This window comes from Chironomus tepperi, unplaced genomic scaffold, assembly GCF_022539635.2.
Source record: "Chironomus tepperi strain 1889 unplaced genomic scaffold, CSIRO-AGI_Ctep_v1 contig_171, whole genome shotgun sequence".
Lineage (NCBI taxonomy): Eukaryota > Metazoa > Arthropoda > Insecta > Diptera > Chironomidae > Chironomus > Chironomus tepperi.
In genome coordinates, this window is record NW_027226293.1 from 765,944 (window position 1) to 782,883 (window position 16,940).

General features: G+C 30.9%; 3 protein-coding genes across 4 annotated transcripts; 1 reads left to right on the top strand and 2 right to left on the bottom strand.

The window, feature by feature from the left end:
• Positions 1–10,590: 10,590 nt before the first annotated feature.
• Positions 10,591–11,580, bottom strand: Ski6 (exosome complex component Ski6). Its single transcript, XM_070638183.1, has 3 exons — positions 11,420–11,580; positions 10,904–11,349; positions 10,591–10,827 (listed from the first exon to the last, which is right to left on the bottom strand). Exons 1-3 carry the CDS (start codon positions 11,515–11,517, stop codon positions 10,613–10,615), a joined length of 759 nt encoding a protein of 252 aa, XP_070494284.1. The 5' UTR covers positions 11,518–11,580; the 3' UTR covers positions 10,591–10,612.
• Positions 11,581–12,558: 978 nt separating this feature from the next.
• ND-B12 (NADH dehydrogenase [ubiquinone] 1 beta subcomplex subunit 3) lies at positions 12,559–13,326 on the top strand. Its single transcript, XM_070638156.1, has 3 exons — positions 12,559–12,625; positions 12,828–12,988; positions 13,050–13,326. Exons 2-3 carry the CDS (start codon positions 12,858–12,860, stop codon positions 13,255–13,257), a joined length of 339 nt encoding a protein of 112 aa, XP_070494257.1. The 5' UTR covers positions 12,559–12,625; positions 12,828–12,857; the 3' UTR covers positions 13,258–13,326.
• A 71-nt stretch (positions 13,327–13,397) lies between these two features.
• Positions 13,398–16,656, bottom strand: wda (will decrease acetylation). 2 transcript variants are annotated; one of them, XM_070638154.1, is made up of 8 exons: positions 16,548–16,656; positions 15,257–16,368; positions 14,797–15,195; positions 14,590–14,742; positions 14,382–14,529; positions 14,150–14,318; positions 13,813–13,987; positions 13,398–13,752 (listed from the first exon to the last, which is right to left on the bottom strand). In XM_070638154.1, the coding sequence occupies exons 1-8, from the start codon at positions 16,605–16,607 to the stop codon at positions 13,593–13,595; spliced, it is 2,376 nt and encodes a 791-aa protein (XP_070494255.1). In that variant the 5' UTR covers positions 16,608–16,656; the 3' UTR covers positions 13,398–13,592. The 2 variants fall into 2 exon arrangements, with proteins under 2 accessions (XP_070494255.1, XP_070494256.1); XM_070638155.1 differs by having other exon boundaries at positions 16,465–16,600.
• Positions 16,657–16,940: the final 284 nt, after the last annotated feature.

The window sequence follows — 16,940 nt, forward strand, 5'->3', positions numbered from 1 at the left end:
TGATCCATGAAGCTTTGCATTGAAAAAACTTGTGTTCTATTCCTATGACTGTGAATGAGTGTGTGTGTGTGTGTGTTTTATGGTATTTTTATACAAAAATTAATGTGGTCAGGATCAGTGTTTAAAACAGACAGATTAAATGTTAATTAACCGCAAATTATATGCCACAAAAAAAAGAAATGAACTGCTTCTGGTACTTTTTTCTATGTCATGTCATTAAGGTTTTTTGTTTGAAACAAAATATTGTTAATGGAGAATTAACGACCGAATGAAATTTGAATTTAATACCCTTCAAATTCCATTTTTTTTATGAGACCTTTTAAATATTTGTGGTTGATTGAAATAAAATGATTGATTTATTGAGCTTTATCTTACAGTAATCCTCTTTAAATGTCATATTCTGACACTTGTGGTTTTCCCAGGTGTGAGCTTACATTTGCTTATGATTTCTTGATGTTTCTGATGTTTATTTAAAGATTATGATTCAAATTTCAGGAGAATTTTGAGAACTTTTGTTTCTCTATATTGTTACTGATTGTTACTTCGTGATTCCCTCTGGTAATGACTTTAAAGTTGTTTATGTCTAGCTTCTATTACAATGTGCTATTAATTGCAAAACTTTATATGAATTATAAATTAAATTTCAATGTTTATTCTTTGGAGTTTAAATGCAGACTAGAAAAAAGGGGTTTCTAGCTATGTAATAATTTGAATTGCAAATGAACGTTATAACATTATAGACTAAAGAAATAAAAATTCGAAGAAATTTGACAACAATGAAAGCTGATTATATCAAAAGATAGAGGAAAACAACAAGTAATTTAATCTCAAGCAGTACAACCTTTAGGTCAAAACAATAAATATCAATTTAACTTCCCAAATCAAATTTTCAGCCCTAATTAATTTGTCAAAACTAAGACAAAAGAAGAAGCGAATGTTCCTCGTCATTCAGTTTTAATAAATTTATAGAAAAAAAGAGCAGAAAAAAAATTTCTAAATTGTAACAGCAGTAACAATCAATCAAATGTCAGGACAAACAATAATATGTATGTATGTGAAATATTGTTTGAGGAAGATAGATGCTGGCATTTGACATGGAGTTAAATATCATTCACCGTACTATTCTTCTTTTACTGGCCCCTCTGATTTTACGTACCCTCCCACTTAATTTTTCTTCATATAGTGTGTAATGCATAATGTACGTACGATACAGTATTTTGTAAGATTAATGATTTAATGACTATTTATTCGTGATATTTTTCCCACCATACGATATTTATTTAGTTTTCACAAACTCATTTCGTACATTATTTTTCAGTTCCATACGTTATGCTCTCGAGAAATGAATTCGAGGATTTACTTTTAGTACGTGAAATGTTTAGCATCAAAAAGTAATAAAAACAGAAAATAATCATATGATATAAATTCCATTGAGGTAAAACCATAGAGCCGTAATATATCTCTTAAATGAAGTTATACATTCGTTCATTCAGCATATATCGTTTTTCATCGATAAAAGAACCGCTCTTCCATGTTTCACAATTTTTTTCACAAAACACTTTAATAACACAAATAATACATTGTGTAAGGCATTTCACAAGTCCACAGTCATGAGACCATTAATAATAGAAGATTCATTCTATTTATATTTTTTAGCACATTTTCACAGATTTATGATTTTCAAAATTGCTACACTTTGGAATGTATATCATGTCATTAACTGTTGCTGACTGAAAAATCTGATATAAATTCTGAGAATTGCTGTAAAATCAAGAATTTTTGAGTGCTTTGACAACTTTTTTCGATTCCTAGAATAAACGTGTGCAAACTCCATTAGGAATTCACGGAATTTCAGTATTTGTGTATGTACAGAAATGTATGTTTGTATTCCTGAATACAAACTCCTGAAAGGAGTTTGTTCATTAGTATGATCACAAAATTGAACAGGCTTTGGTATATTGGCTGACTTTACTGCATACTTACAACATGTTCCTATGTGGAGCTTAGGTTACAACAAAAGGCTCTGTTGCTGGATCTGTCACTTAGTTTGTACAAATTCTATGTCCGCAAGTTGAACTGATATTCTTTCATCACAATTCTACGCCAAGTAGCTTTTGGAGCTTCTGGTTGCCGTTTCCCTATACTCATAAGCACGTTCATTAAGGTGAGTCTGATCATTGTATATTATGGATTCGCATCCATATCATAATGACAACATCAACAGAGAATCGCCGGTTTTGAGTTCAATCTTTAACCATTCTCGACCTTATTCTCGCATTAGCAAATTACCATTAATGTCTCGACACCAAAATCGTCTTCCCACACGAAATCGTAGTAAATTGAAATCAATGACCATTTAACTGCTTTAGGCGATTTTTCGTTGTAATTTCACATCCAATACATCATAAAAGTTTAGAGAGTCAACGATCGATTTACATTTCTGTTTAGATTAGGCAGTGATGGACAATTCTTCGATTTTCGTGGCACACCTTAGTTGTAGGCCGCGACTGCAAGTGTACACGGCATACGCTTCATGACAGCACATCAGCGTGTCGTGGGACAGAGTTTACCCATAACTGAGACAAGGAGCGATCGGAAATTACGTAACTCCTAGTATGGGAAGGGATATGTTTCCAATTCCATTAGGGAGTCAAACTATGGTTCATGACCAAGCGATACGTTGGAGAGCGAGAAAGGAGTCTAAAGGTGTCGTTACGTAATTCCCAAACCTTCCCATATTAAACATTTAAACTCAAATACCAAAACGACAGCGCTTCCAGTTAAATACAAAAAGAAATAAAATCATTGTAATTTCTTCTGTTCAATCGACAGCATCCATCAGCAACAAACCCATATTCACTGAATATTCATTTCTAATTTGATCTAGATTGAGCTGCGAAATTTCTTTTTTCCTTTTTCCTACATGACCTACGTACCATCAATTTTGCTACTAAAGTCCATCACTCTTCATGCATGCTACACATGCAGCACGGAGAGGATATAACCACAACAAATCAATGCGCTCAAGTCTGTGTTTATGAAAGCCCTTGTCATTTTTCTCCTTGTTCTTCTCTATTCCACTTCGTGATGTTTTTGCTGCTTTTTTTTTGGAGTGAGTAGAATAAAGAAAAAAAAAAAACGAACGTGGGTCAAAAAATTTATCTTGCAGAAGAAGTCGTTCTATATTTTTTCCGCTTTAGATTTTTTTATTTATAAATGGAATGCTTGAAAAGTTTATGAAGAAGATAAAGTTTCAACTATAAAACTTAAATTTTTCTTTTCAATTTAATTCATTAAAATCTTCTCGCAATAATTTCTTAAACAATTTTGGATGAATAGCTAGCCATAAATCTCCTCATTAGGAGTGTACTTAGGAGAGGGTGACGCATATCTCCATCCCTACTACTTTCTTTTTTTGAGAATATTTCAGTTCTTTCAATATTCTAGAGTTTTCCGAGACAAAAATTGAGATAGGACATCGTAAGCTCCAACAACAGCATCCATATGCGAAAATGGCTATAACAATCCTTACTCCATGTCAAAATGGCTCCAACACCCCCTGCATCCCCATGCCAAAATGGCTACTACACCTACCATCCCCATGCCAAAATAGCCTAGTACACTTCCCCCCGCTACTACACCACCTTTCCAAATGCCAAGATGACTACTGTACCCTCCACCCCATGCCAAAATAGCCTACTACACCCGCCACCCCATGCCATAATCCTACCAAAATGACTACTAACCTACTTCCCCCAATTCTACCATTCTATGCCAAAATACCCACTTTACCCCATGCCATAAAATCCTAACCCTCCAAGCCATAATACTACTACACCCCTGCATCTAACTCAAAAGAAGTTAAATATTCAAGTAATCTTTGCATTAACTTCAAGAAAAGCCATAAGCGGTTCTAAAACAATACTTTCCACTTATTGTTGCTTTAAAAAAGCATGATGGGCAGCGTGTAGCAAGAAGAACGATAGTCTTACATCCATACAATCAAAATATTTAATGTAAGATTACAAGAAAAGGGACTTCTTGACTGTAACCAGCCAACCATTTCTTTCACCTTGGGTTGAAATTTAATTTAAAAGGTTTATTTAGGTTGGCAAAAGCTGCAGAGCTAATAAATATGATTGACTCATAAAAATACATTTACGCACTCGATTGAGAAATTTAGTTAAATGACTTTTTTCTTTTCTCTCCTCCCTTTTTTGTGCTTGTGCTGCTGTGATGGATTCGGTAAGATTGATGGCTTAAAAATTTACTACTTCAACAATTTATTTCTCCTTTTTCTTTGCTGTGTAACCCGTAAATAGCAGAAAAAATTGGGGTTTAATATACCAAAAGCATTGGATTCAATTCCTTTCGAGCATTTGATAAAATTACATGCTCTGTGTATTGTGTGTGTGGAAATGGAGCAACAACAAAGAATTTCTCTTTTTATTTTTGACGATAATAAAGTTCAAGAACTGTAATTCTGCCATTTCATTCATCGATTATTTGATATATGTCTTTGTTTTCTGTAAATATGAAGAAAGGCAGTTACAAGATCATTGACATTGTCTTGGACAATTAATTTTATCATATTCATGAGGTTATTATAGTCTGGCCACAGATGAAATTGGATAGAAAAAAAAAAGTTTACAAAACAACATTCATTAGATGAATGAGAATGAATGTCTATTCATTCAACTTACTATACTTGAACAGTAAGCAATGAGTATGAGTCCAGTAATTAAATTAATGCACAGTTTGTTGATATTTACTGTTTGAATTGTGAAACAAGACTGAAGGAGTAATGTAAATAAGCTTGAGGGGAATGCAACTATATAAGTTATTTCCATTACTCTTCTTGGAAGTGTTCGGGCGATGATTTAAAGCTGTAATATCATTTATTACAGGTATTAGCTTTAGTATCTTCTAGAATACAACTCATAATAGGATATCAACCACTACCTTGATTATATTTATGGCTGTAGTAGCCTAAAGCTTCATTTCCAGGAAATTTAATGTTGTTTTCCTCAAGTCCCACTCCTTTGCATTTAAATCTCAACTACCTTTAAGATCTATAATGATAATAGAATGATGTTCTTATGCATTAAACATAAAGTACACCCCCGATACCTTTTCGATGCCATTAAAAATTCAAATGCTGTCAAATGCCTAAAACATTTTATGCTTATTCAAGTTAATGATTTTTCGAAGTAACTTCCATCGCTCATATGCTTCACTTCATTTGAATGCACTGATGGAATAAATTAGCTTTCCTCCGTTCAATACACAATTTTTTTTTCTTAAGCATATAGAGTAAGTTCGAAGAAAATTCAGGAAAAAAAAGAGAAGATTGAGGAAGTGAAATCAGTCATAAATATTATTAACGAAGAAGAAGGAAATAAAAAGAGAACGCGAGCGAAAAATTGATTTATAAATATTGATGTATACATGTATAGCATGTACTGATACGGTTATGAGAATTTAATATCACTTTCAATTATTGTTGTCAAGATTTTTTAGCGCATTTTTGAAAGATGTTTCAAAAAGATAGCTTAATAAATCATTTTGTTCATGTACTTACTCAGTTATTGTATCCATGTTCTTATGCTGAACTTAAGTTACAAGATTAGGCTTTCTAGCTGACTCTCTTTCTGGATCTGTCACCTATTTTGTATAAATTCTCGAAGAAATGATTTGGATCTTTCTGGATCTTTCTTTTTACCTCGTTTTTCTTAACTTGCTTTCTTCTCTGTCTGTCTTTCTGTCTTGGTCAAATCTTGCGATCGATTTTTGTTCACACTTGGTTATACTATAATTAATTTTGAAAATTTTCACTGCTTGAGCTGACATTCTTTTATCACTGTTCTGTTCCAAGTAGCGTTTGGAGCTCCTAGTAACGACGCTGTTTTTTTGTTTAAATACTATAATTAACAAATAATAACGTTAAATACTAGTTCTTATGCTATTTTAACACAAATAAATTCAAAAAAATTAAGAAATTTTTATTTTGGTAAAAAACAAAAACACGTTTTTTCATTGTTTTCAGTGTTATTCCGAATGTTTTTACAATGTTTGCCAAGCGAAGCTTGGCCTATCGGTCTAGCTTAGTTCTTCAAACTTATTGCAAAATTTGAATTTGTCGTAACCGTTAAATGCCAATAAATTAACTTATAAATTAGCTTATAACTTGAAACTTTACTGGATCTTGTTTTTGGATCGAAGAAATGATTTGGATCTTTCTGGATCTAGCTTATTTTGGTCAGGGAAGTGACTTGTACTATACTGGATTTTATTTTCTTGGTCTGCGAAGTAACAAGGACCCTTCTGGATCTTGTTTTTAAGGACGAGGAAGTGACTTGAACCTTACTGGATCTTGTATTTTGATTACTGGTCGAAATGACGAGGTTTTTTTAAAAGTTTTTTTATAAAGTATTTTTTGGTCGCTAAAGTGATTCGATATGAATCAGAACTTTTGAATTTTTATCTCGATGAAGACATTAAATGAATATTATAGAATATAAATGCCTACCTTTATTCTTAATTTTTCACATTTCTGTTTTGATCGATAAAGGAAAATGACAATAATTTTTTACATATTTTTTTCTAGTCATATCGTCACACATTCCTGAATTTTCTTTCACTTTTAAAGATCTGTCTCGTTAATCATGAAAAAAAGGAATGTGTTTTTGCCTTGAATTCTTTGCCTTTTCATTTTATCGACAATAAAAAATGAGCAAACGGCATTCAAAAATATGAAATGAAAATAAATTGAATTTACTCAAAGACATTTTATTATTGTGTCACTTGGGCACATATCCAAACAAATATGCTTTTTTTCCAATTGATTTCTTTTATTTTCACCTGAGATTTTTTATTTCCCCCATTTTATGTTTGCTTGCATGTACATGAGTATGTAAAGGGATTTTACCGTCTAGGGATGATAAGCTCTCTCTTAATGCGAATATGCTTGCATTGACAACGATGCAATTAACACACATTTTAACTTCTCAAATGCAGTAATTGGATATCCTCAATTGACTTGTTGACTGTAATTATCAGGTTTGTTTGTGTTAATCTTTTTCTCATTCAGATGCAGCAATAATACTTTAATGCTTTAAAAGGGAAGCTGGCTTTCTTATTGACATACATACTTTGCATACGCAAATTGGAATGACATTGACAAAGCAAAAATATTCAGAATAAGAGTGCTTTTGACGACTGTATTGGTATTGAAGCTGAAATTGACGAAATAAGCATTTAAATATACAAAATTACGCGCCATTTTTTTTTCTACTAAAATGACAAACAACTCCAAAAAACTCTTTTGTAACTAAATAACCATAAAATTATGAATTACATTACTTTGCTCACTCACAATGAATCCACTTGTACATTTTTTACCCAATTAAAGTACAAATTCAGCAGTAAAATCAACAATGAAAATCTCAAGTGGAGAAAAAAAAGTCACATCCATTGGATTACAACACAAATGTTCCTTAGTCATCCACCTCCAACTCAACTTATTAATATGATTTAGAACTCTCATTTCCGCGAAACTGTTAAATCGAGATACTTAAGAGTTTTCTGAACTCTTCTCCCTTCCATTTCATGCTGATTTTACAATTCGCCGAAAAGGCATAAAAGTACGATATGAAAAGGAACAAAAGAATTTCTCTTTTTTTGTTATGTATATCACATAAAACCTTTTTTTTCATATGACATGATTTATATATTAAGATTTATACATATTTTCAATTTTTGCCTTATGTAGTGTGAGATGATGAAAGGATTCGATGACTAACTAGGTCATACCACATGAAAATATCTCGTCGAATTTCAAGTCAATTTTACAGATCAAAGGATGCTGTTATTGTTAGGTGTATTAAAAAATTCCTTTAGGTACATTAGTACCATGTTATTAAAGTTCACAAAATGCTGTTTGAAACAGAAATTTTCCGTCGCACAAAGCGACTAGACTCTGCGAAAATACGTAAATATATTTTCATGACTAAATTAATATTTTATGAGGCAAATTTTAATTATCATAAGGTGGAGCATATTAAGTTGTTTTAGATTAATTAAATTGTTAGCACACTTCACATGATGTTTGTGAAACTTAATACATTTTGTGGCCAATATTATGATTGCTTTAAAATGTTTTTATGAAAATTGAGTTTTATTAAAGCTTACGTTGAAGTTCAAAATTCAAATTTAAGGTTCAAGTAAGTTCAAAATTCAAATTTAAAGTTCAAAAATGCTTTAAATTCAAATTTAAGTTCAAAATATGCTTTAAATTCAAGTTTAAAGTTATGTTTCAAGTTCAAATTTGAAGTTCAAAAAGGAGTTGTTTCAAAGTTCAAAATTCAAATGGTTCAAAACTAAATTTCACAAAACAACCGTTAAAGTTCAAAGTTTGAATTGGAACATTTTTCAAAATCAAATTTTCCGTTAAAAATTCATATATGTTCAAAATTTGACAGGAAAATCTATTAAAGGAATAATTCTAACTCTAGCATACAAAAGAACGATAAAAATGTCATGTAAACCATCCAAAGTAATCTTTGTCCTTTTTTCCCTTCAAAGTATATCCCATAATTCTACCTTTGTATTGAAGAATATTAATAATCTTTTATTTTGAGTCGTTCCTATATTAAAATTTTCATTCACAAAAAAAAAGAGGAAAATGAAAAAATATTCACCCATTCATAATAAAATATTGTTGACTGTTGCTATTTCAGGAACCAGGTAAATGAGAGAATAACATTAAAATATTTTCTATGTAATCATCATTTATGTCAGATTCATGCATACATAATAATAATTTTCATTAAAATCAATAAAAATAAAAATATTATTCCAAAAAAAAAGCGCAGCTGAATTAACAATGTGCCATAAAAAATTTAAAAAATGGAAAAATTCATTAAAATTGTTGAAAGCTAAACGTGGTGCGAATTCATAATCATTTGTGTGATAATACAGCAAATAATGTTTTTCGGTATACCGTAAATAAGTTTGACATTATCTAAATTAAATCTGAATTTTTGGAAAATTTTATTATTATTATTTTTCAACAAAATACTTTAATCTTTATGTTTTGAATATTCAATGATTGTGATGCAGTATAGAACAATAGTATCAAATTTGCATTGATTTTCGGAAGGATTTTAAAAACATATTTCATAATTTGCATGCTGTATATAATTATTAACTTTTTTTTAATAATTTTTAATTCCAACCACATAGATAAATTATTTGTTCGGCGAAAATTATGAAATTAAGCGCAAAAATTGAGGAGAATATGTTGCCATGTAGCAGCATAAAATAAAAGGCTTTTGACAGGTGAATGGAGAGGAAAACAGACATCTGTGATGGCAGAAATAAGAACAGCAATGCTTTTATAAATTTTAATATATTGAATTTTGTATAAAAGAAAATTGTACATCCTCTGCTAATGATGTTGTCAATAAATTTTTCAATAAAATTTGTTCGGTAAAATGGTAAAAAGTTTTACAGTACCAACATGAAGCCGTCAAGTGATTCTTACGAATCAATTGCAAATATTCAACAGCATGTAATATGAACTATTCAATAATAAAATTGCAATTTCAAATTGCTAAACTTTGCGAAGCCTTTGAGCAAATAGAAAAACTTCAATAATTTAAACAGGTTATGCTTGCTTATGTTATTGAACATTTTTAACATTTGAAGTAATATTAACTATTTTTTGAGTTAGCAATATAAATACTGTTTGTTTAAATTTGTTGATGACTTTTCACTGATTTGTGAATAGTTTGGAAATATTGTAATTACTTACTTGCTTTGCTGGTTGTTCAGTTTATCTGTCTTTCAATTGCCTCTCTTAGATGGCATCTGAAGCTGACTTTATCGTATGGAATGTTTCCGTAGGGCATACTATTTTAATAAATCTATCTTTAGACTTGACTAATTGATTCTATCTTCAGTTCTAAGGACGAATAATGTCGTAGATCAAAAATACTTCGACTAAAACCCTACAACAGCTACAGTAAAACTGTACAAATTTTTGAACTCTAAAACCTCATTAGCCCCAAAGATTAAATTATTAAGCACATCCCAATCCACACATCAGAAACAATTGTGTTACCATGCGAAAATTAATGAAATTTTTACTCAAAATAATTATCGAATGATGAGAAGCGTATAAGAAAAACATTTTCAAACCTTCAAAAACATTTATCAAGATGTTGTGTTGTATCCAAAACTTCAAAGTATCATCACATTTCAGCTTATTTATGCTTTAACATTCATTCTATGTTGACTCTTATTTTATCATTATTTCCTTAAAAAAAGAAGAAAATACCAATTGCATACAACGCAAATGTGAATTTTCTCACAAAACTCAAATTGATAAAAAATGATTCAGCATTTGTAAAAAGGAGGAAGAAAATAATGTTATTGCATGAAAAAGAGAACAGAATTTTTCCATTAGTTTACTTACTATCGTCACTAGAATTTTGATGTAAGGATATATAGGGATAGATTTGGAAACAACAACTGAAAAAAGGATTTCGTTTTTTTTTTTGTGTCTTTTGTTTCGTATCAAAATAAAGCGACATTTTCAATTCTTTTTATTTCAATTGCTTGTCAGATCGGAATTTACATGTTCATAGGCATTACCTCTAATTGCTTCATCCAGTATAGCACGAATTTTTTCACATCCCAATTGACAGCAATCGAAAATTTTATTTAAATCTTTTAGATAAAACTTTTGTGATAACTCGATGAATGCAACGCTTTGTTCATGATCCCCGATTCGCGGTAATGCGGCAATTGTTAATGTTGGTCCACCTGTATAGAAATGAAATATTTTCGTACTTAATATCCATAAAAAAAGGGATTTTTTTTTTTGTTACAGGAAACTTACCACAAATCTCTTCTAAATGGGAAACATCTAAAAGAGCTATACCATCATTTGTTAAGGATGCTGTGCATGCACAAACGTATTCTTTCATACAAATTCCGGCATCTATTAAAGCTAATGTTGCAGCATTAACAATCGTACATATTTCACTTCCACCGTCATGCTGTAAAACTTCAATATTCAAATCAAGCTGCGATTTTTCATACTTTTCAACCAATATGACTGATTTGAATATATTCTTCAAGTTTATCTCTATTTCACCTAACTTCTTACTGTTCTTTACAACTTTTTGTCTTTCGCCGTTCTTTGAAAATGTTGCAAATTTAACTCGCACATTAAATATGAATGATTCATCCTTTTTGCCTGAACTCTTTGATGGATGTTTTGGTCCTGAGATTGACGCAATCACTTTTGTATTTCCATGAAGCATGTAGGCACTTCCATCGCATCTGTTTCATGTGTAAATAATTCACTTTGATTCTTTTTGTTGTCAATTTATTCAACAAATTATTAACAAACCTTCCTAGTACACCTAATTTACATTGAATATGTCTCAATTCATTGTGTCGGCGACCATCCATTCGTAAACCTTGCGCTGATAAAAGATCTTGCACCATTTTATTGTATTTTTATGTGAGCTTTAATGTTTTTAAGGAAATGTGCACTTTTTGTTTACTAGGGGAAAATCAACTTTAAAAAAAGAATTGGAGGGGAATATGAGTCAAAAATTCAAATTTTTCCAACTCTGCTTCAACTGTCATTCATATTTCATGAATATTTTGAGTGGTTTGGTGCCATAAAATTATCATAAGTGCAAAACTTATGCTGATTAAATTCCATTTCACGCCTATCTCTGGTTCATTAGAGGAATTTTTCTCGAAAATTTATATTCAAATGTCAAGTTTACTTAGTTAAATTAATTAAATTAAAAATTTAAAAAAGTGTCTGGCACAAAACTTTAAAGTCAGTAATGCACACAGCATGCTGTATACATGTTAACATTAAGTAGAAGATTTAGACGCATTTTCGATTAATCTTCATATCAACTGACTCCAACTCCTCGGCAATGTCATGTCGACAAGATCAAATGACTAGCACGTGTTGTAACAATACTATGCTGAACTTTTTGGTTGATTAATGGAAGTACTTGTTATATGCAATCGCCAACAAACCCTCTCTAAGCACCAAAAATACGTACACATACAGAGATAGAGAGAGGAAAGAGTTTGGTTCTTATCTGATTTAATTACTCTCATTTTATGCTTAATGCTTAATGTCCCACCAAATAAATTTATCTCTTTGACACTTGAAATCCATTAAGACTACTTTTATGAATAGCTTTAAGCATTTTTAGATTCCACTGGACGTAATATGATTTTTTTTATTATTAGACTTCCAAATGCACTCATAATATCAGAAAATATATAACAATAGACTTGTAGCTTTTCGTGACCTTTCATGCTAGTGATAAATGATATTGAGCCTTGCGAAATTAATCACGAAAGGATATTCGGTACATGATATGATGCTACAACTGCTCTGTTAGATATTTAATGTGTTTTATTACAAAATATTGCGTATACTGCATGATATCCATTAAATACTGAGAATTTAATTCAGTTAATTTGAAAAAGTTCAAAATCTTAACGGTTTTCAAAATTTCAAATCTTTTTTTCAAATTTCCGTGGAAAAACGACTTTTCATCGTCGTTCATTTGTTTATTTGGTAAATTTTTGCAATTTTTCACTTTTCTCTATTAATACTGATAGATTTTCACTAAATTAAGCACTACTAGGTGCCGGCAAACAACTTAATTATAGAAAATATAAAATAAATCAGTATTATTAAAGGAATAAAGTGTTTTTTCAGTGAAATTTTCTTGTGTATGATTAGATAATTTTTCTTTACATTTTCATTAATTGATTAGTTGCAGTATCTGAGGATATAAGCTTGTAAAATGGGTGGTGGACATCATCATAGTGAGTTTAAAATTCCTGATTGGAGAATGTACAAAGTGGAAAATGCAAAGGAACTTGTAGAAGTTGAAAAGTCATTAAACAGGATTGGTCTTAAAGATCCATGGCTAAGGTAAGTTAATTAATGTTTTTTTGACTATTCTATTGCTGATCAACTTATTTATTAATTTTAGAAATGAAGTTTGGCGCTACGATCCAAAGATCCAGAAGTACACTAAAAATCAAAAATTAATGAAAAGTTTATTCCGCGGATTCGGTGTCGGACTTGTCTTGACTGTAGCTACAATTGCTTTAGAAAAAGCTTTCAAAGTTGATTATCATGATCCAAGAGGCGTTCATGGACATGGCCACGGACACGGCCATGGCGAGGAACATCATTAAATAGACTCATTTATGTAGCTGTATAAAATCAGGAGAAATAAAATTGATAAAACAATATGATTGGATAGACTTTTGTAGTTTTCCTTCATTATTTTGAAATCGTATTTAACAAAATCTCATCAAATTTTTATTCGAACTAATGAATTAAATAATAACATTTGTATGTTTTTTTTTGTCTAAATGAACAATCAGCATGGTATTGTAGCGTTTTTCATATCATTCTCATATAAATAAATAATATACACAATTGTTTATGCTTCATTATGATTAGACAGTTTAGTATTTGAGCAATTTAATCGACAACATTTTATTCTGTTGTGATTATAAAGCTTTCATCAATCGTTTCCTATTGCATGAACGATTTCGTCTGGACCGCTGAAGAAAACCTTAACGATTCGCTTACAGCCTGTTGAATTTGACTGAATTAAAGTCGATGAAGATGACGATGAGGATGATGAGTCTTTTGCGTTAGTACTACTTGAAATATTGGAAGTACTAAAATGATAACATTAATGTTATTAAATTATTACATGATAATTTCATTAATCATCTTACTTTGTCGCCGGTGTATTGATGTTCCAAACATAAAACGATCCATCACTACATCCGGAAAGAAGCTTTTTACTATTTGAACTCCAACTAAGAGATTTTACAGAGGCAGTATGATTCTTTAAATCTAAGAGTTGTTGGCCTGCTGCTAAGTCAAAGACTCTTATCTTTGTCTCATCGCCTGCAATAATATGTTATGATTAAATAGAGAATTCACATCTAAATTGTTTAAAGTTCAAATTTAACGGTTTTTTAAAATTTGAATTTTTTGAGGTTCAATGATTCAAAATTCAAATAGCCGTTAAAAACGATAAAATTTGAACTCAAACAATGTTCAACTGACCTGCAGCCGCGAGGAATTTTCCATCTGGACTAAAGCTAATTGTATTCACAGGTAAATGACATTCGGTAAATATCCTTAATAATCTTCCTGAAGTGACACACCACATCCGTATATTTGTGTCAGCAGAGCCGGTTGCAAAATAATTGCCATTTGGATGAAAAGCTATACACTACAAATGGAAATTGATGTCAGTTCAAAGTTCAATAAAAATAAAACTGATTGTCTAACTTACATCTACATCTAATGTGTGCCCTGCATATACCCTAACTGGAAATTTTCTTTCATACGACCAAAGTCGAGCCGTTGTATCACGTGAACCTGTAGCTGCATAGCAGCCATTTGAACTTTCATCTACACACCAAATTGGATATTCATGACCACTATAAAAATAAACATTTACATCAATGACTTTTAATAATCGAATGTTATTGAATTTTTACCGATAAACTGAAGCACAAGTATACGAGTCAGCCTTCCACAGACGAAATGTTTTGTCCCTTGACACACTGAGTAATGTATTGTTACGTCCAAAAACCAGATCTGTTACTGAGCTTCGATGTCCTCGGAGAATAATACTTTGGGAATCTATTGAGCTATAAAAAGTGACATTTAGTAATGTATACAGCAACCTGTAAGAATAGACTTACAAATTATTTTCACAGCTGTTTTTTGATGTATAGTCCTTCCACTGCTCCTTAATACTTAATGTTTTCCTATATTTGTTAGAATTTCTTCGTCTTTTTGTCAATTTCGTTAAAGCATTCATGGTCGTTGAACTTTCATCAGTACTCTCTCCATCCTCTGCTCCACCAGTCGACTTTATATTCTTCTCAACCTCCTCATCGCTCGACTCATAATCACTCAAGTCATCTGTTAACATACGATTGCAGTTATTTATTGACCACTGGCATAGTCGATCGTCAAATGATTGAAATGGTTTATGTCCATAATTCTCAAATCCATTAATCGACCATAAAAGTATTGAGGAATCTTCAAAGCCAGCAGCCAAATGACACAATTGCTTATCGGTTGATGCGGAACATAGACTAAAATAAAATAGAATTTAATGAAATTCAGCTATAAATCTGTCAAATTTTAGACATTTACCTGTTATCAGTGTAATTTATATTAAAAATTCGAATTGGTTTGTGATATTTACTATCAACACGATGGAGGCATTCACGCAGTCTTTTTATTTTAATATTGCTACTATTACTACTACTGCCATACAAATTGTCCATGGAATTGTCATCACATCGATTGAGTGCAGACTTTTCGTATTGCAGTCCACTGTTTACATTAAATTTAATATCTTTATCGAGAGTATCACAATATGAGGGGTCAGTATATCTATCAATGTTTGATTTAGACGATGAGTTTCTATTTGTATCATAATTATTTTGTTGATGTAATAAATCGGATTGTGATGACGATGATGACGATGAGGAACTGTCATCATTAAATTCGTCATGTAAATCATAGAGATCCATATTGAACCAAAGATGAAGAATTTGGATGAGAAGTACGTGACTATGTTTGGAGAGATATTTATTGAGCACGGATAGTGTCTTGTTCGATATTTTAACTTTATATTTGCATGATCGAAAATTTATTATGAGCTTATTGTCCTTAACATCTTCTAGTCGTTTTAAATATGATAAATTAGTTATCAATTCCCTAAACATTAATAATTTTTGTTCATCCAAATTAAGTTGATTTATATGTGGAGCTTGATGCTTTGATGTACTTGGCGTAATTCTATTATAAATATTCTGGTGTAGGCTTGAATTTTGTGATGATGATGATTGTGGAAGAAAATGAATTGTTTGTGGAACGACGAGGAGATTTGGATCACTTCCATTGACTTTTTGTTGTGATATTTCTTGTACATTACCAACTAAACATGAAAATTTACGTAAGAAGTCATGAGCTGGCCTCCATTCTCGTCCTTTTAGCATCTCAATATATAAATGACAAACAATTGGCGGTAATAGTGATTCTAGCTCTTTTCGTAATGTCGAATTTCTCTGGCACTGCACAAATTTAACTAATCTACTGACTTGTTGATCTACTAGACTTTGACTCCCATTTAGACTTGATATGTTTGAAAATGTAAATGAATTAGTTCGCGAGATTTCAGTATTAATTTTAAGATCCATTAGAAATTCCTCTTTTGACTGTGTAAGCACTAAGTCACTTTTCCGAAACCTTTCATTTATCTAAAATAATAATAACATTATTAGACTATCTTACGTTCCTCACAGCTATACATAAATTTAATTTTTGTTTAGCTATTTTCCAATTTTTTTATTTACAGGTTAAGTGGAGAAAATTTTATCGAATTTTCACCAAATTTTCTATGATAACACAGCATTTTTTGCTTTCTATCGATGCTTACCGGATAGTTTTTCTGTTTTAAATAATTATTAAGTGTGGATTTTATGGAATTTTTATTCATTATCTTGTTTTTAGATAAATGAAACTATAACAAACACAACAAGTTAAAAATACATAGCAGTATGCGATGCAAAAAGCGCTGTCAACTTACTTGCATAATTTTCAGGCTGCTCTAATTTTTCCTAAATTGTGCAACTAAATTTCTAGTGACATCTGGATGTTTATTGGTTAATTAAATTTGAATTAGGTATGATTAAGTTTATTCAAGCTATTTTTAACGGCTTTGGCAAAATGAAAAACTCATCGCACTCTTCTCGAAAATTTTGCTAAAAATAAAAATTCAAATTGTCTTAAAAACCGTTGACTGATTTTCAATCGAGTTTTTCGCGAATTT